General features: G+C 52.5%; 1 protein-coding gene across 1 annotated transcript in view; it reads right to left on the bottom strand.

The window, feature by feature from the left end:
* Nucleotides 1–20,390, bottom strand: part of ATPAF1 (ATP synthase mitochondrial F1 complex assembly factor 1) — a 114,071-nt gene that overhangs the window by 27,518 nt on the left and 66,163 nt on the right. Inside the window, exons 2-6 of the mRNA XM_040406693.1 lie at nucleotides 14,499–14,733; nucleotides 14,272–14,365; nucleotides 14,131–14,172; nucleotides 13,863–13,925; nucleotides 12,373–12,423 (exon numbers count right to left, since the gene is read on the bottom strand). Coding sequence (XP_040262627.1) covers nucleotides 12,373–12,423; nucleotides 13,863–13,925; nucleotides 14,131–14,172; nucleotides 14,272–14,365; nucleotides 14,499–14,713 — 465 coding nt within the window. The 5' untranslated portion in view covers nucleotides 14,714–14,733. The remainder of the gene's footprint in view (nucleotides 1–12,372; nucleotides 12,424–13,862; nucleotides 13,926–14,130; nucleotides 14,173–14,271; nucleotides 14,366–14,498; nucleotides 14,734–20,390) is intronic.

Genomic DNA, 20,390 nt, shown 5'->3' with positions numbered 1-20,390 from the left:
TAGGAGCAGTGAGACTATGGACTCTTTACTGTAGGAGCAGTGAGACTATGGACTCTTTACTGTAAGAGCAGTGAGACTATGGATTCTTTACTGTAAGAGCAGTGAGACTATGGAACTCTCTGCCTGAGGAGGTGGTGATGGTGAGTACAATAAAGGAATTCAAGAGGGGCCTGGATATATTTCTGGAGCGTAATAATATTACAGGCTATAGCTACTATAGAGGGGTCGTTGATCCAGGGAGTTATTCTGATGCCTGATTGGAGTCGGGAAGGAATTTTTTATTCCCCTAAAGTGGAGAAAATTGGCTTCTACCTCACAGGGTTTTTGCCTTCCTCTGGATCAACTTGCTGGATAACAGGCCGAACTGGATGGACAAATGTCTTTTTTCGGCCTTATGTACTATGTTACTATGTTACATGTGTGTCGATCCCCCGGGTCTTTCCTCACTAAAACATGCCGGTTTACTGCTGTTTTTATATGATAATGTGATTGTGTTTATTTAACAAAGATTCTTTCGTATTATGAGCTAGAGCCTTAGTTCAATTGTTTGGGTATTAATGAAAAATAAGAAAAAAATATTTTTATCCGACCTCAGATCAGATCAAAAATCTTTTTTTCTCTTATTTTTCTTTGTTAAAACCTAGGTGCATCTTGTAGGGCGAAGAATACGGTGACTCGAGAGTAAATGTATAGCTTGTGGCTCCTGGTAGTCATACTTTTTTTTCCTTGGCTCTTTGTGTCTGTAAGGTTGGCCACCCCTGCCATAGTCTACTCATTAAGGTAACGGCCAAAGGGTGAGAGAGGCGCTCATAGGGTAAGTAAATCGAGGTACAACAGCTTCCTTCAGAGAGCTGGTGGATACGATAGACTCACCTGTTTTGGTTGCACCGGAGTTAAGTGCAACCGTATTGCAGGTGGGCTGTGAGGTATAAAAGTCGCAGGTCGGTGCTGCCAGATGCATCAAGAGACCGCTTGGGGCGAAGGCCAGGTCGCCACTCGGGTATATATAGGAAAACGTATCTCAGCTTGTCACTATGGAGTGATCCAGCTGGTAGACGATCATAAGGCGCATTACCACAACCCGGTACAGGATACAACGTTTTCCTATAGTGTACTCATTATGGCGGCTGATGATTGTATGGCGTGGATGTAATTCAAATGCTGAAAATCCAGCAATAGATGAATATAAACGGTGTGCTGCGTGAACAGCTCAAAGTAATGCCGTGACTCCCGCGCTCCCGTCTCATCTTATCCACACTCCTACCTGGGTTAGTTCAGAGGGGGATGTGTGGCCGCTGCTGGGTATTGATGAGAGGTCTGCTGTTCTGACCCCAGGATGATGTGCTTACAAGTAGGGAAACTCTGAATCATAAATCAGAGACCCTAACCCTAAAATATTCCTATTTCACTCCCTAAACGCTCTCTCCCTTCTGTTCTCCAGCTCTTCCTGACTTAAAACTAAGCCGAACACATGTCATGGCACCCGATGATGCGTTCCTGCCCGCCAATCACTGTAGTGCCAGTAACCAACATGGCTACGGCATTACAGTGAGGGCAGTACTTACCTGCACGTTTATTGGGTGCGTAGCAGATAACAAACGTGGCAGGGAGGAGACTGGAGCATCGAGAACACATGGAATTCAGCCGAACACAGTGATGTGCCGAGTATCGAGATGCTCGAGCAAAATTTGTGTTCGGCCGAGCATGCTCGCCCAACACTAAAGAGAACCCATATTTGGAAGAGATTACCATTATCAATGATGGGTTGAATTAATTTGATAAAGATGGTTTTTCTCCCTAAGGTATTGTTAATGTTGCAAAATGCTCCAGTTTGGTTGCCAAATAACGTTTTTAGGAGGAAAGATAGGTTAATGGGGGAGTTTATCTGGAAAGGAGGAACATCTAGGTAAAAAATGATAATACTTCAGTTACCCGTTAAAGATGGGAAGGGGGGGGGGGTCTCTTCCGAATTGGTATCTATATTTTTTAGTGGCACAATTTGGACGAATGAAGGAGAGAGTCCATCGTTGAGATGGAATTTAGTGGAAACGGGATTTAAGATTAAGCAGTTTAGATTAATGGAGGTTTTAGAATCAGCTACAGTTGCAAGAAAAAGTATGTGAACCCTTTGGAATGATATGGATTTCTGCACAAATTGGTCATAAAATGTGATCTGATCTTAATCTAAGTCACAACAATAGACAATCACAAAGAATTAAATGTTACCATGTTTTTACTGAACACACCATGTAAACATTCACAGTGCAGGTGGAAAAACGAGATTTTTGTATAACTTACCAGTAAAATCTCTTTCTAGCTCTTCCTTGGGGGACACAGGAAACCTTGGGTATAGCTCATCTCCATAGGAGGCGTGACACTAAGTGAAAGACTGTTAAGCCCCTCCTCCAGCAGCTATACCCTCAACCTGGAGCGAGCGACTACCAGTTATGTGCCCAAGTAGTTAAAACAAAGGCAAGGATCAACCAAATTAACACCAACAAGTCAAAACTCCCGTCAGGGCAACCAAAACAATGGGTGGGTGCTGTGTCCCCCAAGGAAGAGCGAGAAAGAGATTTTACTGGTAAGTTATACAAAAATCTCGTTTTCTCGCCCAATTCCTTGGGGGACACAGGAAACCTTGGGACGTTCAAAAGCAGTCCACAAATAGGGAGGGACCACAACCCAAGATGAATTAAAGCACCATAGGCATTAAGGCACCGCCGCCTGCAAGACCAGGCGGCCCAAAGCAGCATCCGCCGATGCATAAGTGTTCACCTTGTAGAACTTGGTGAAAGTGTGCAAAGAAGACCAGGTGGCCGCCTTACACAATTGTTCAGCCGAAGCTCGATTCCGCTGAGCCCAGGAAGCCCCGACCGCTCTGGTAGAATGAGCGGTAACACCAAAGGGCGGTTCCCTGCCCTTAGCACGGTAAGCCTCAGCAACAGCCATCTTGATGAAGCGGGCAATAACCACTTTAGATGCCGCCAGCCCCCTGCGCGGACCCTCCGGAACCACAAATAGAGAATCCGAGCGCCGAAAGGGTCTAGTTACATCCAAGTAGATCCTCAGAGCCCTAACAACATCCAGACGGTGAAGATCCCGTTCCCGAGGATGAGACGGGGACGGGCACAGAGAAGGAAGGACAATATCTTCATTCAGGTGAAAAACGGACACCACCTTCGGAAGGAAATCCGGAACCGGGCGGAGAACCACCTTGTCCTGGTGAAAAACCAAGAGGGGTTCTACGCAAGAAAGTGCCGCCAATTCAGACACACGCCGAAGAGACGTGATGGCAACGAGGAAAAAAACTTTGCAAGACAACAAGCGAAGGGAAACCCTGCGCAAAGGCTCGAAAGGAGAAGATTGGAGAGCCGTCAGCACAACATTAAGATCCCAAGATGGAACGGGAGCGCGATACGGGGGAGCATAGTGAGCAACCCCCTGAAGAAAAGTCTTCACTGGACCGAGCGGAGCCAGAGGTCGCTGAAAAAGGATCGAAAGCGCTGAGATCTGACCCTTTAGGGTACTGAGACCTAAACCCAAGTCCAGACCAGACTGCAAGAAGGATAAAATCGTGGGGAGAGAAAACCGAAGGGGATGAACATCTAAGGTCTCACAGAAATTCAAATAGGCCCGCCAGGTTCGGTAATAAATCCTGGACGATGCCGGTTTACGCGCACGAATCATGGTACGGACCACGTCAGCAGAAAACCCCCGCCGCGTTAGGACCGCGGTTTTAATAGCCACGCCGCTAAACGTAGCGACCCTAAATGCTGGTGGAAGATCGGCCCTTGAGAGAGGAGGTCTTCTCTTAGAGGCAGAGGCAAGGGGGCGTCTGCCAGGAGCAACATAAGGTCGGCGTACCAAGGACGACGAGGCCAATCCGGGGCTATTAGGATCGCAGGCGTGCCCTCCGCCGCGATCTTCCGAAGGACTCGTGGAAGAAGAGGCAGGGGCGGAAAAACGTAGAGGAGAGAGAACTCTGTTCAGGGAAGGACGAGCGCGTCCGCGCCGTAAGCGTCCGGATCCTTGGTTCTGGCCATGAAGGTGGGAAGCTTGTGGTTGAATCTGGAGGCCATGAGATCCACGTCCGGACGACCCCAACGAAGGCAAAGAGACTCGAAGACTTCGGGGTGCAGAGACCACTCGCCCGGGTCGATAGTCGTCCGGCTGAGGAAATCCGCCGCCCAATTGTCCACCCCCGGGATGTAAATGGCCGAAATGGCTGGAACATGAATTTCCGCCCAGCGAAGGATTAGAGACACCTCCCTCATCGCCGCCGCGCTGCGAGTGCCCCCCTGATGATTTATGTATGCCACAGCCGTGGCATTGTCCGATTGGACACGAACAGGGAGACCCTGAAGCAGCGAAGTCCAATGCCGGAGTGAAAGGAGAACCGCCCTCAGCTCCAGAACATTGATCGGCAGTTTGGACTCCGATGGAGACCAAGTGCCTTGTACGGACCGAGGAGGAAACACCCCCCCCCAACCCCGCAGACTGGCATCGATGGTAATCACCAACCAAGTTATCGGCAGGAAGGACTTCCCTTGGAGAGGGGTCCGTAACCACCAGAGGAGAGAGGAGCGAACCTGGGGGGGGAGGGGAAAGTGCTGATCCAGACTTTCCTGGGACTTGTCCCATGCGGACAGAATGGCAGTCTGAAAGGTGCGGGAGTGATACTGCGCGTAGGGGATTGCTTCGAAACAGGACACCATCTGTCCCAAGACCCGCATGCTGAACCGGAAGGAAGGATGGCGGTGGGTCAGAAGGCTCCGAACCGACCGATGAAGGAGCTGGCGCTTCTCTGACGGAAGCCGAACCTCCGCTGCATCTGTATCCAGCAGCATCCCCAGAAAGATCAGTTGCCTGGATGGAACAAGAGCGGATTTGGGAAGATTGATAATCCAACCGAACCGGCGTAAGGTTTGTAGCGAGAGGTCCACACTGGCGGATGTCAGTGAAAGAGAGGGTGCCTTGATAAGGAGATCGTCCAAATATGGAAGAAGAAAAACTCCCCTGGAACGAAGTAAGGCGAGGACAGGGGCAAGGACCTTTGTGAAAACGCGAGGGGCCGTCGCCAGCCCGAAGGGGAGAGCAACGAACTGGTAGTGGTCGGACCCCACTGCAAAGCGCAGAAAGCACTGATGACACAGAGCGATTGGAATATGAAGGTAGGCGTCCTGGATGTCGATAGAGGCCAGGAACTCCCCTTTTTCCAGAGAGGCCACCACCGACCTGAGAGACTCCATCCGGAATCGCTGAAGACGAAGGAAACGGTTTAACCGTTTTAGATCCAGAATGGGACGAACCGAGCCTTCTTTTTTGGGGACCACAAAAAGGTTCGAATAGAACCCCTTGAATCTTTCTTCCAAGGGAACCGGAGCGATGACCCCTTTGTCCAGAAGGGTGCGAGTGGCAGTAAAGAAATCGGCCGCCCCTTGGGGATCCCGAGGAACCCGGGAGCGAAAGAACCGAACTGGGGGGAGGGACGTAAACTCGAGTTTGTACCCGGAAGACACAACTTCGAGAGCCCAGGCGTCGGAGATGTGCGCCTGCCAGAAGTCCCTGAACAGGAAGAGACGTCCCCCCACACGGGCGGGTGGGGGCGCACCTTCAGGTAGTGTTCTGCTTGGTCGCAGGAGGGCGAGCAGGCTGTGACTTGCGCCAGGAGGGCTGGGTCCGAAAAAAAGGTTTCTTACGTCTGTCTTGGACAGAGCTAGGGGATGGACCTGAAGAGGTGCGAGGTGCGGGAGCCCTGCGGGAAGACCTGAAGCGAGAAAAAGTGGGACGGCCTCGAGTGGTGGTCCTAGTCCTAGATTGAGGAAGATGTGTACTCTTCCCCCCCGTGGCTTCGGATATGATTTCATCCAAGCGGGTCCCGAACAATCGAGAACCAGTAAAGGGAAGGCCAGTAAGAGACCGCTTTGACGTGGAGTCCGCCGTCCAAACCTTTAACCAAAGCTCCCTCCTGGCCGAAACGGCCAGGGCAGACGAACGGGCTATGAGAGCCCCCGCATCAAGGGATGCTTCACAGACGAATTTGCCGGCTTGAACGATAAGTTGGGCTAGAGCACGGAGGTCCTGAATAGGGACGTCGGATTCAAGCTCCTGATCCAGCTGAGAAGCCCACTCTGAAACCGCTTTTCCAGCCCAAGCGGAAGCAAAGACCGGCCGGAGGGCGGAACCGGAGGCTGCAAAGATACCTTTGGTAATGGCCTCTATACGGCGATCCTCAGTGGATTGTAAGGAAGAGCCATCAGCAACGGGAATAGCCGTGCTTTTTGCCAAACGGGCCACCGGGGGGTCGACTTTGGGTGGTGACGCCCAGTTTGTAATGCAATCCGCCGGGAATGGATAACAGATATCCAACTTCTTAGGCGGGGTAAAACGGGCATCAGGGCGGGCCCAGGCCTTGGAAACCACCGACGAGAAGTCAGTGTGGACGTCTGTTTTTGGCGAAAAAAGGAAACACAGTTTTTTTTTTCAGAATTAGGAGGATCATCGTGAATCTTAAAGGTATCACGAATATTGTTAATAAGATGGCCCACAGCAGAAGCCAGTTTTGAAGGCAAGGCCGAGTCCATATCACCATCTGAATCAACTAGTTCCCCTTCAGAGGGCATATCCTGTATCGAGGAAGGGCCCGACTGAGAGCGCACCCTTGGGGGTGATACTGAAGCATCCAAGGATGATAGGCGCTCCGCCCTAGACCGCTTCTGGGGTTGACGGGCTCTGGAGGTGTCACCTGGAGAGAGGGACTCAGACGGGTCAGCTAAGATAGCGGACCCGGAGGGCCCAGCAGGGGAAATATCCGGCTGCGATAAGGGCAATACCTCTGCAAGGCGGCCCACAACGTTAGAGAGGCTGACCACAGCCTGGGAAAGGGATCTAGCCCAGTCAGGGGGATCCAATAGGCCAGGGGGTGACACAACAGATGGCGGACCCTGTAATGGGGCTTTGCAAGCCGAGCAATGCGGGTCAGGCTGCCCTTGAGGGAGGGGCGCCTTACATGCGGTGCAGGTGTGATACCAAGGACCGGCCGGCGCTGAGGGGTCAGACATGTTGGCTGAAGTAATATAAAAGCGTCCAGGCCAGAGGGCTGCAGAACTAGAAGGGGTCAACAGTCCAACAGTGGGAGCGGACGACAACAGCAGCGACAACAGCAGCGGCAACAGCAGCGGCAACACCTGAGGTAAAACCTGAGGTAAAAACGATCCGTCCTAAGAGCAGACACGAAGAGGAGGCTGGGCCAGTGAGGAGCGGGAAGAAAGACGTCCGCCCCCCCGACTGAATGTCTAACATGTACAGGAGAAGCGGAACGAAGCTCCGCCCCCCGCCGGAACTTTCGCGCGCGCGATTCAAACAAATATGCCGCCGAGAAAATATTGCCCCCCGACCACCTCCTTATACACCGGCGGCGAATGACATACCGGTAGCTGGCAAGAGAAGTCAGCCGGCAGCTGAACACAGCGGCAGCACTGGCCGAGATAACAAAAGGCGGCCCCACAAGGCCGCAGCACCTGAGGTAAACTTGTGCAGTAAACCCTCCCCCACGAGCACCGCTCCATCCTGCTCCACACACAAAGGGGCGAAGCCGACAATAAGCCTTGTAATGTGACAAGGCTAGGCAGAGGGAACACAGAAGTTAGAACCCTAACGGGGGGGGGGGGTTGGAACGGCTGCATAGCCACCTCACCAGTCGACGTTTTCACCCTCAGTCCATCCAGCAGGGACGCCCCTTCAGCCACTGGCACCAAAGTGGCAGGAAGCTGGAGAGGGGCTTGCAGGCGGGCGACCCTTGTGCTGGCGGGATGCAGGGGAGCTGGGCTGCCCTGGTCCTCCTTTTCTTCTGTGGGGGAGGCAGCAGTGCGGATAGCCGGCACTGGCGCAGCTCAACCCCGGGAAAACAGAGAGGTCTTTGCGACTCTGTTGTCCCTGTTGAAAAAAGGAAAAAAGTTGAAAATAATAAAAAGAGAAAAAATAAAATCTTTAGCAAAGACTGCTCTGCAGTGCAGAGAGTGTCTTGCCTCCTTGACACTAAGCAAAAAACTGGTAGTCGCTCGCTCCAGGCTGAGGGTATAGCTGCTGGAGGAGGGGCTTAACAGTCTTACACTTAGTGTCACGCCTCCTATGGAGATGAGCTATACCCAAGGTTTCCTGTGTCCCCCAAGGAATTGGGCGAGAAAAGTATGTGAACCCCTAGACTAATGACATCTCCAAGAGCTAATTGGAGTGAGGTGTCAGCCAACTGGAGTCCAATCAATGAGATGAGATTGGAGGTGTTGGTTACAGCTGCCCTGCCCTATAAAAAACACACACCAGTTCTGGGTTTGCTTTCCACAAGAAGCATTGCCTGATGTGAATGATGCCTCGCACGAAAGAGTTATAAAAATATCTCCAAAAGCCTTGCTGTTCATCAGTCCACAGTAAGACAAACTGTCTATAAATGGAGGACGTTCAGCACTGCTGCTACTCTCCCTAGGAGTGGCCGTCCTGTAAAGATGACTGCAAGAGCACAGCGCAGACTGCTCAATGAGGTGAAGAAGAATCCTAGAGTGTCAGCTAAAGACTTACAAAAGTCACTGGCATATGCTAACATCCCTATTATCGAATCTACGAGACGTAAAACACTAAACAAGAATGGATTTCATGGGAGGATACCACAGAGGAAGCCACTGCTGTCCAAAAAAACCATTGCTGCACGTTTACAGTTTGCACAAGAGCACCTGGATGTTCCACAGCAGAACTGGCAAAATATTCTGTGGACAGATGAAACCAACGTTGAGTTGTTTGGATAAAACACACAACACTATGTGTGGAGAAAAAGAGGAACAGCACACCAACCTCAAAACCTCATCCCAACTGTGAGGTATGGTGGTGGGGGCATCATGGTTTGGGGCTGCTTTGCTGCTTCTGGGCCTGGACGGATTGCTAACATCGAAGGAAAAATGAATTCCCAAGTTTATCAAGACATTTTGCAGGAGAACTAAAGGCCATCTGTCCACCATCTGAAGCTCAACAGAAGATGGGTGCTGCAACAGGACAACGACCCAAAGCATAGAAGTAAATCAACAACAGAATGGCTTAAACAGAAGAAAATACTCCTTCTGGAGGGGCCCAGTCAGAGTCCTGACCTCAACCCGATGGAGATGCTGTGGCAGGACCTCAAGAAAGCGATTCACACCAGACATCCCAAGAATATTGCTGAACTGAAACAGTTCTGTAAAGAGGAATGGTGAAGAATTACTCCTGACCGTTGTGTCTGATCTGCAACTACAGGAAACGTTTGGTGGAAGTCATTGCTGCCAAAGGAGGTTCAACCAGTTATTAAATCCAAGGGTTCACATACTTTTTCCACCTGCACTGTGAATGTTTACATGGTGTGTTCAATAAAAATATAGTAACATTTAACTCTTTGTGTGTTATTAGTTTAAGCCGACTGTGATTGTCTATTGTTGGGACTTAGATGAAGATCAGATCACATTTTATGACCAATTTGTGCAGAAATCCATATCATTCCAAAGGGTTAACATACTTTTTCTTGCAACTGTATATTGGGGAACACAAGCACTGATAATCAAATATTACATTTAATGGATCACACTTGGAGAGGAATAAAAAAAATAAATAAATGGGTATAAAGGGTTATTTAAAATGCATTCCAATATGAATGAAATTCCGAACATTAATCAATATGTAAATTGGGAGATTAGAGGTTGATGTTTGTTGTGTCACATTTTTTGAGGGGGATAAATTGAGGATTTTGAAACTTTGAGTAAACTAAGTATACAGACATGGAGAGCGGCGCCCAGGGATCTCCCTGCACTTACTATTATCCCCGGGCGCCGCTCCGTTCTCCCGGTATAGGCTCTGGTGTCTTCAGATTTTCGGCTCAACTGGGAGGAGCCTGCTCTTGTTCTCCTGGGCGTCTTCTTTCTCCCAGGCTGGAGCGCTGGCCAATCGCAGCGCTCAGCTCATAGCCTGAGAAGGAGACACCCAGGAGAACAAGAGCAGGCTCCTCCCAGTTGAGCCGAAAATCTGAAGATACTGGAGCCTATACCGGGAGAAAGGAGCGGCGCCCGGGGATAATAGTAAGTGCAGGGAGATCCCTGGGCGCCGCTCTCCATGTCTGTATAGTTAGTTTAGATTTTTTATTGTAATGAAAGGTCCTCTTTAAATCTATTACAAATAAGGGATGCAATTAGTTCATCAGCTGATTCAGAGATATATAAAAAAGCCTCCTCGGAAAATTAATTAATTAAATTAATCAATTCCTCAGGGATGGAAAGGTTAAAGGGAATATTTCAAGGAGATAAAATATTAACCCTGTAGTGACCACGCTGATTTTTTTTTTTAATTGCACTCCAAGAGCTATAATTTTTTGTTTTTTTCATCAATGTACTTGTATGAGGTCTTATTTTTTGCAGGACAAGTTCTAGTTTTTAATGCACCATTTTGGGTACCTGTGATGATTGATTAAAGCCAGCTGTTTAGCTAAAAAACCCAATGTTTATGTCAGTAAAAAGGCGTATTAGTGGTCACTAAGGGGTTAATGAAGCAATCACAAATAAAGATTAAAATATTCGCTAAAGAGAAATGGAAAAAAAGATATTGTAGGTTTGTCAGATGAGAAATGGGAAGATGCTTTGAGTACTAGGCCTCTGGTCTCACTGAGGGCCTCACACGTGGTCTCCATCGTACACCCCGAATATTAAAACAATGGGTTTAAGAGCCAGAGATGAATGTCCGAGATGTTGAGAAGAACAGGCAGGTCTAGTGCATGTCATCTGGAGATGCCCCCAGCTGTTTAGGGACTGGTTTGAAACAGCAGCTATTATTGCTAAAGCTCTAGGAGAACAGACATATGAGGGCCCTGCAGCCTGTATATTGGGGGGTACAATTCATTTCAGCTTGCGGAAGGCTGTGAAACAAGTACAAGTGCTTATTCTGAAAAAATAGATTGAAAATAATATATATCTGATAAAAATGGAAAGGACAATCTATGATAACAGGTGGATGAAGGATTGTACCATACAAATATGGAATCAGTGGCTCAATAACATAAGTAGGGGTTTTGTACCTCCTCTCTCTCCATGGGTTGGAAAAATATGTCATATACTGTGGAGATGTTTTTATGTTGTATTTGAAAATGAATAAATTAGGCTACTTTCACACTCGCGTTTAGGGCGGATCAGCACAAACGCATCTGTTCAGATAATACAACAGCATGCATCCGTTCAGAACAGATCCGTTTGTATTATCTTTAACATGGCCAAAACGGATCCGTCATGAACACCATTGTCTGTGCCATATTGTGTCATAGAAAACGGATCCGTCCCCATTGACTTACATTGTGTGCCAGGAAGGATCCGTTTGGCTCAGTTTCGTCAGACGGACACCAAAACGCTGCAGGCGGCCTCCAGAGCGGAATGGAGACGGATCGGAGGCGAACTGATGCATTCTGAATGGAAAAGGATCCACTCAGAATGTATTAGGGCAAAACTGATCCGTTTTGGACCGCTGAGCCCTGAACGAATCTCACAATCGGAAACCAAAACGCCAGTGTGAGAGGAGCCTAAATAAAATCAAAAGATTGTCAACAGTTTTTGTCCTGCAGGGTTAAAGGCTATGGACACTTTCAGTGTCAATTTTTTGGTGATTGCATTTTACTCATTTTGGACTAAAAATATGTTTTTCAGTTAGTCTTTATTAAACATATTGAGCTGCTCTGTCAAAGGGTTAAGTGTTTTTCTAGCTGACTGGTACTTTCACCAATAACCCTTCTCATAAACACTAATTTACCACAGTCTTACCAGTGTTTATAAGGTCAGAGATAAGGAGCCGTCAGCTGAGCTGCCTGACGGAACAGAGTGAAACCACAGAGAAACTCAAGGCTGTGAAGGGAAAACGGCTCAACATTTTTAATAAAGACTAATTAAAAAAAAAATTCTAGCTCAAAAATCAGTGCAATGAAAAAAGAAAAAGCCCCCAGAGGTGTACATAGCTTTTAAGGTTGCTGCTCTAATGGCTGCATTTGTAGCCCTTACCTCTGATCTCCTGACAACTCACTAACACTCATTCAAGCCAAGCTGTTCCATCAGTGTCATAAGAATTTAGCCCTCGTCTGAAAAACCTTATGGTGTTCACACTGGCGTCAAGAGGTAGCTGCTGCCTGTGGTGTGGATGGAGCAGAGCTAATGCGGTGATTGGGCCCAGCAGGCAGGTCCAGAGGGATGCCGACCAGTCCAACCCACCGGAACCGCTGAAGGGAGTGAAGAGGTGTCGGGCACACCCATTATGCTCCACCCCCCATAGTTAGGAATGATACAGGTGGCTCCGCTCATACATGATATCTGATGTCCTGCCACTCACCGGTATAACTGCAAACACGGTATCTTGCTTGGCAAAGTACTGCGTCCATATCTAGAAGAACATGAAGCAGACAACGGGTTAGACGCCTCCCGACAGGGAATTCACGCAGCCCTCTGGGAGTCCTGGAGGGGGGCGGAGGCCGTCCCCTACAGTGCGCAGCCCTCTGGGAGTCCTGGAGGGGGGCGGAGGCCGTCCCCTACAGTGCGCAGCCCTCTGGGAGTCCTGGAGGGGGGGCGGAGGCCGTCCCATACAGTGCGCAGCCCTCTGGGAGTCCTGGAGGGGGGCGGAGGCCGTCCCCTACAGTGCGCAGCCCTCTGGGAGTCCTGGAGGGGGGCGGAGGCCGTCCCCTACAGTGCGCAGCCCTCTGGGAGTCCTGTAGGGGGGCGGAGGCCGTCCCCTACAGTGCGCAGCCCTCTGGGAGTCCTGGAGGGGGGCGGAGGCCGTCCCCTACAGTGCGCAGCCCTCTGGGAGTCCTGGAGGGGGGCGGAGGCCGTCCCCTACAGTGCGCAGCCCTCTGGGAGTCCTGGAGGGGGGCGGAGGCCGTCCCCTACAGTGCGCAGCCCTCTGGGAGTCCTGGAGGGGGGCGGAGGCCGTCCCCTACAGTGCGCAGCCCTCTGGGAGTCCTGGAGGGGGGCGGAGGCCGTCCCCTACAGTGCGCAGCCCTCTGGGAGTCCTGGAGGGGGGCGGAGGCCGTCCCCTACAGTGCGCAGCCCTCTGGGAGTCCTGGAGGGGGGCGGAGGCCGTCCCCTACAGTGCGCAGCCCTCTGGGAGTCCTGGAGGGGGGCGGAGGCCGTCCCCTACAGTGCGCAGCCCTCTGGGAGTCCTGGAGGGGGCGGAGGCCGTCCCCTACAGTGCGCAGCCCTCTGGGAGTCCTGGAGGGGGGCGGAGGCCGTCCCCACAGTGCGCAGCCCTCTGGGAGTCCTGGAGGGGGGCGGAGGCCGTCCCCACAGTGCGCAGCCCTCTGGGAGTCCTGTAGGGGGGCGGAGGCCGTCCCCACAGTGCGCAGCCCTCTGGGAGTCCTGAAGGGGGGCGGAGGCCGTCCCCTACAGTGCGCAGCCCTCTGGGAGTCCTGGAGGGGGGCGGAGGCCGTCCCCTACAGTGCGCAGCCCTCTGGGAGTCCTGTAGGGGGGCGGAGGCCGTCCCCACAGTGCGCAGCCCTCTGGGAGTCCTGAAGGGGGGCGGAGGCCGTCCCCTACAGTGCGCAGCCCTCTGGGAGTCCTGGAGGGGGGCGGAGGCCGTCCCCACAGTGCGCAGCCCTCTGGGAGTCCTGTAGGGGGGGCGGAGGCCGTCCCCACAGTGCGCAGCCCTCTGGGAGTCCTGGAGGGGGGCGGAGGCCGTCCCCTACAGTGCGCAGCCCTCTGGGAGTCCTGGAGGGGGGCGGAGGCCGTCCCCTACAGTGCGCAGCCCTCTGGGAGTCCTGGAGGGGGGGCGGAGGCCGTCCCCTACAGTGCGCACCCGGGGGGGGGGGGGGAAGAGTTCTCATCACGCACCTGGGCAATGTCTTCAGCGCTCTTGTCCTTCACCATCTCCATGTTCAGCAGAGAGTTCAAGGTCTGAAGAGAAAATCGAGCGTCCACATTTACCACATTTGGCTCACGGTCACTACATAAGGCCGAGTTCACACCTCAGGGAGCGGTGCCTCCATTACACCTCATCTGCTCCCAGTAACTGAAGTGTGAACTCTGCCTAGAGGGATAAATGGTTTCTGCAGGCGCGGCGCCCCCTCTGGGACTGGGGGTCAGTACGTCCAGGCCTCACCTTGTTCTTGGGGGGACCTTCCTTCACTGAACCCAAATTCACCTGGAAGAGAATGAAAATGAGGACAGAGCCCGGCACTTCCACAAGCTGATGCCCCTCATGGACTGGATTGTGGGGGGCTGTATGCCCCCCATTACTTACCTCAGCCCCTGCCGGCCGATCACTGGATCCCAGCGGCTGTTTTCTCACCTCCTTCCTCTTTTCCACCCGAGCGTCAAACGCTCCAGGGTCCGACCTGCAGGGGAAAGGTGAGACGTGAAGGCCCAGGCCGCCCACGGGGGACCAGTGAACCCCAATACCCCATTCATATGCGGGAGCAGCCGGAGCATCCAGCCTGCTGTGCCGCACACCACCACTGGGGGTCGCACCGGCGCAGTCCTTCAATCTTCTCCTTGTATTTTCCATAGAACGGATTCTCCTCCATTTCCCGCTCCTTCCTAACCGAGAACGTGCGGAGCTGAGAGGACACAAGTCCTAGGGCCACAGGGCCAGCCGCCCGGCTACGCACCGCCAGCAGACCTCGGTATCCCAGCCTCATCTGCACCACGGCTGCCGCCATCACCCCGTCACCTTCCGGACACATCCGGGAGCACTCGTTATCTGCTCCGCCAGCAACATGGCCGCGAACACAGGGTTCTGGAAAGCGCGCGCCACCTACAGGTCCCTGTGGCCAGCACTGGTCCCAGTAAATGTCCCTGTGGCCAGCACTGGTCCCAGTAAATGTCCCTGTGGCCAGCACTGGTCCCAGTAAATGTCCCTGTGGCCAGCACTGGTCCCAGTAAATGTCCCTGTGGCCAGCACTGGTCCCGGTAAATGTCCCTGTGGCCAGCACTGGTCCCGGTAAATGTCCCTGTGGCCAGCACTGGTCCCAGTAAATGTCCCTGTGGCCAGCACTGGTCCCAGTAAATGTCCCTGTGGCCAGCACTGGTCCCAGTAAATGTCCCTGTGGCCAGCACTGGTCCCGGTAAATGTCCCTGTAGTGAGCACTGGTCCCGGTAAATCTCCCTGTAGTCAGCACTGGTCCCAGTAAATGTCCATGTAGTGAGCACTGGTCCCGGTAAATGTCCCTGTAGTCAGCACTGGTCCCGGTAAATGTCCCTGTAGTCAGCACTGGTCCCAGTAAATGTCCCTGTAGTCAGCACTGGTCCCAGTAAATGTCCCTGTAGTCAGCACTGGTCCCAGTAAATGTCCCTGTAGTCAGCACTGGTCCCAGTAATGGTACCTAATCTGTTCCACATAAAAGGTTAGTATATAAAATGAGAATGCTTGGACTGGGGGAAAATGTCTGTATGTGGGTAAGTAACTGGCTGAGGGATAGAAAACAGAGGGTGGTTGTGGCGAAACCAACCTCGCCACTGGGTTTTGGAGGGGCCTGGTTACTAGCCTCTTGCCCCAGGATTATGGGCCCTCTCATCAGCCAGGCCTCATTTGTTCACAAAGGACTTGGACTAACTTGAACCCTGGTCTAATTCGTGCCATTTTGGGATGTTAAATGTCTATGTGTATTAAAAAGGGTGGGACATTGTATACGTTGAGTAGGGAGGTCTGTTCCATCGTCTCTCTGTGTGTACTGGCGATGTCCTTTGTCCTGAGAGCTAATTGAATTACTTCTCGGTTGTCTCCAGGATAGAGGACATTGTGTATTCTCCTGCCTGTGATGATTGCATCAACCCAGAGTGAGGTAATTCTATCACGGGTAGAGGGGAGGATTTTGTGTGGGAGTGTCTGAGTGTATTGTACGTAGTTATTGGCCGCTAAAGCTTGGTGGAGGTCTCGCCGTCTCCTACCCACCCTGGACCTACGACAAGGCTCCAGTGGGGGAACCTCTCCTAAATGCAGAGATAGGAACCAGGAACAAGTTCTTACTAGAGCTTATACTCAGGGCAGTATTGTGATATAGCAATCCCCAAGAGTGTAGTTATCCCATCCCCCAAACATGAGCCAAGACTCCATGAAGGTATAAAAACAGGAACTCTTTATTTGAACACACAAGCATTTTATACACATCTTCCAACAAGGTTACCAACCACAGGGTTTTGTAAAAACAGACAATAACCACGTACAATAGACTCAGACACTCCCACACAAAATCCTCCCCTCTGCCTGTGATAGAATTACCTCACTCTGGGTTGATGCAATCATCACAGGCAGGAGAATACACAATATCCTCTGTCCTGGAGACAACCGAGAAGTAATTAAATTATCTCTCAGGACAAAGGACATCGCCAATACACACAGAGAGACAATAGAACAGACCTCCCTACTCAACGTATACAATGTCCCACCCTTTTCAATACACAGACATTTAACATCCCAAAATGGCACGAATTAGACCAGGGTTCAAGTTAGTACAAGTCCTTTGTGAACAAATGAGGCCTGGCTTATGAGAGGGCCCATAATCCTGGGGCAAGAGGCTGGTAGCCAGGCCCCTCCAAAACCCAGTGGCGAGGTTGGTTTCGCCACAGTGGTTATTAATGGTACACACTCAGATTGGGTCACTAGTGGAAAGTATTGGAGGGGTCACTGTCACTAGTGGGGTACCTCAGGGGTCAGTACTGGAGGGGTCACTGTCACTAGTGGGGTACCCCAGGGGTCAGTACTGGAAGGGTCACTGTCACTAGTGGGGTACCTCAGGGGTCAGTACTGGAAGGGTCACTGTCACTAGTGCGGTACCACAGGGGTCAGTACTGGAAGGGTCACTGTCACTAATGCAGTACATCAGGGGTCAGTATTGGAGGGGTCACTGTCACTAGTGCGGTACCTCAGGGGTCAGTATTGGAGGGGTCAATGTCACTAGTGCGTTACCTCAGGAGTCAGTATTGGAGGGGTTACTGTCACTAGTGAGGTACCACAGGGGTCAGTACTGGAGGGGTCACTGTCACTAGTGGAGTACCTCAGGGGTCACTGTCACTAGTGGGGTACCACAGGGGTCAGTACTGGAGGGGTCACTGTTACTAGTGGGGTACCACAGGGGTCAGTACTGGAGGGGTCACTGTCACTAGTGGGGTACCACAGGGGTCCCTACTGGAGGGGTCACTGTCACTAGTGGGGTACCACAGGGGTCAGTACTGGAGGGGTCACTGTCACTAGTGGGGTACCACAGGGGTCAGTACTGGAGGGGTCACTGTCACTAGTGGGGTACCTCAGGGGTCAGTACTGGAAGGGTCACTGTCACTAGTGGGGTACCTCAGGGGTCAGTACTGGAAGGGTCACTGTCACTAGTGCGGTACCACAGGGGTCAGTACTGGAAGGGTCACTGTCACTAATGCAGTACATCAGGGGTCAGTATTGGAGGGGTCACTGTCACTAGTGCGGTACCTCAGGGGTCAGTATTGGAGGGGTCAATGTCACTAGTGCGTTACCTCAGGAGTCAGTATTGGAGGGGTTACTGTCACTAGTGAGGTACCACAGGGGTCAGTACTGGAGGGGTCACTGTCACTAGTGGAGTACCTCAAGGGTCACTGTCACTAGTGGGGTACCACAGGGGTCAGTACTGGAGGGGTCACTGTCACTAGTGGGGTACCACAGGGGTCAGTACTGGAGGGGTCACTGTCACTAGTGGGGTACCACAGGGGTCACTACTGGAGGGGTCACTGTCACTAGTGGGGTACCACAGGGGTCAGTACTGGAGGGGTCACTGTCACTAGTGGGGTACCTCAGGGGTCAGTACTGGAAGGGTCACTGTCACTAGTGGGGTACCTCAGGGGTCAGTACTGGAGGGGTCACTGTCACTAGTGCGGTACCACAGGGGTCAGTACTGGAAGGGTCACTGTCACTAATGCAGTACATCAGGGGTCAGTATTGGAGGGGTCACTGTCACTAGTGCGGTACCTCAGGAGTCAGTATTGGAGGGGTTACTGTCACTAGTGAGGTACCACAGGGGTCAGTACTGGAGGGGTCACTGTCACTAGTGGAGTACCTCAGGGGTCACTGTCACTAGTGGGGTACCACAGGGGTCAGTACTGGAGGGGTCACTGTCACTAGTGGGGTACCACAGGGGTCAGTACTGGAGGGGTCACTGTCACTAGTGGGGTACCACAGGGGTCACTGTCACTAGTGGGGTACCACGGGGGTCAGTACTGGAGAGGGTCACTGTCATTAGTGGGGTACCACAGGGGTCAGTACTGGAGGGGTCACTGTCATTAGTGGGGTACCACAGGGGTCAGTACTGGAGGGGTCACTGTCACTAGTGGGGTACCACAGGGGTCAGTACTGGAGGGGTCACTGTCACTAGGGGGGTACCACAGGGGTCAGTACTGGAGGGGTCACTGTCACTAGTGGGGTACCACAGGGGTCAGTACTGGAGGGGTCACTGTCACTAGAGGGGTACCACAGGGGTCAGTACTGGAGGGGTCTGTCACTAGTGGGGTACCTCAGGGGTCAGTACTGGAGGGGTCACTAGTGGGGTACCACAGGGGTCAGTACTGGAGGGGTCACTGTCACTAGAGGGGTACCACAGGGGTCAGTACTGGAGGGGTCACTGTCACTAGTGGGGTACCTCAGGGGTCAGTACTGGAGGGGTCACTGTCACTAGTGGGGTACCTCAGGGGTCAGTATTGGAGGGGTCACTGTCACTAGTGGGGTACCTCAGGGGTCAGTATTGGAGGGGTCACTGTCACTAGTGGGGTACCTCAGGGGTCAGTACTGGAGGGGTCACTGTCACTAGTGGGGTACCACAGGGGTCAGTACTGGAGGGGTCACTGTCACTAGTGGGGTACCTCAGGGGTCAGTACTGGAGGGGTCACTGTCACTAGTGGGGTACCACAGGGGTCAGTACTGGAGGGGTCACTGTCACTAGAGGGGTACCACAGGGGTCAGTACTGGAGGGGTCACTGTCACTAGTGGGGTACCTCAGGGGTCAGTACTGGAGGGGTCACTGTCACTAGTGGGGTACCTCAGGGGTCAGTACTGGAGGGGTCACTGTCACTAGTGGGGTACCACAGGGGTCAGTACTGGAGGGGTCACTGTCACTAGAGGGGTACCACAGGGGTCAGTACTGGAGGGGTCACTGTCACTAGTGGGGTACCTCAGGGGTCAGTACTGGAGGGGTCACTGTCACTAGTGGGGTACCACAGGGGTCAGTACTGGAGGGGTCACTGTCACTAGAGGGGTACCACAGGGGTCAGTACTGGAGGGGTCTGTCACTAGTGGGGTACCTCAGGGGTCAGTACTGGAGGGGTCACTAGTGGGGTACCACAGGGGTCAGTACTGGAGGGGTCACTGTCACTAGAGGGGTACCACAGGGGTCAGTACTGGAGGGGTCACTGTCACTAGTGGGGTACCTCAGGGGTCAGTACTGGAGGGGTCACTGTCACTAGTGGGGTACCTCAGGGGTCAGTATTGGAGGGGTCACTGTCACTAGTGGGGTACCACAGGGGTCAGTACTGGAGGGGTCACTGTCACTAGTGGGGTACCTCAGGGGTCAGTACTGGAGGGGTCACTGTCACTAGTGGGGTACCTCAGGGGTCAGTATTGGAGGGGTCACTGTCACTAGTGGGGTACCTCAGGGGTCAGTATTGGAGGGGTCACTGTCACTAGTGGGGTACCTCAGGGGTCAGTACTGGAGGGGTCACTGTCACTAGTGGGGTACCACAGGGGTCAGTACTGGAGGGGTCACTGTCACTAGTGGGGTACCTCAGGGGTCAGTACTGGAGGGGTCACTGTCACTAGTGGGGTACCACAGGGGTCAGTACTGGAGGGGTCACTGTCACTAGTGCGGTACCACAGGGGTCAGTACTGGAGGGGTCACTGTCACTAGTGGGGTACCTCAGGGGTCAGTACTGGAGGGGTCACTGTCACTAGTGGGGTACCTCAGGGGTCAGTACTGGAGGGGTCACTGTCACTAGTGGGGTACCACAGGGGTCAGTACTGGAGGGGTCACTGTCACTAGAGGGGTACCACAGGGGTCAGTACTGGAGGGGTCACTGTCACTAGAGGGGTACCACAGGGGTCAGTACTGGAGGGGTCACTGTCACTAGTGGGGTACCTCAGGGGTCAGTACTGGAGGGGTATAAAGAAAAATTCACGGCACTCAAGAGTATGATGCAACGTAATGTAGGATCTTTATTCCATCCAAATGGTATATATTAGTACGGCCAACGACCCGGACCTTTATCACGGCCTAAAGATTTTTTTTTATATATAGTGCAAATTAAAACATATGTTTAACCCCTTAGGGACGCATGACGTCCCGGTACGGCATGTTTCCCGAGTCCTTGACCGCCGAACGCAGCGACGCGTCCTGGAGGTGGTTGATTCAT

This window comes from Bufo bufo, chromosome 9 (assembly GCF_905171765.1).
Source record: "Bufo bufo chromosome 9, aBufBuf1.1, whole genome shotgun sequence".
NCBI classification, from domain to species: domain Eukaryota; kingdom Metazoa; phylum Chordata; class Amphibia; order Anura; family Bufonidae; genus Bufo; species Bufo bufo.
This window is presented reverse-complemented; position numbering and strand designations above follow the sequence as displayed.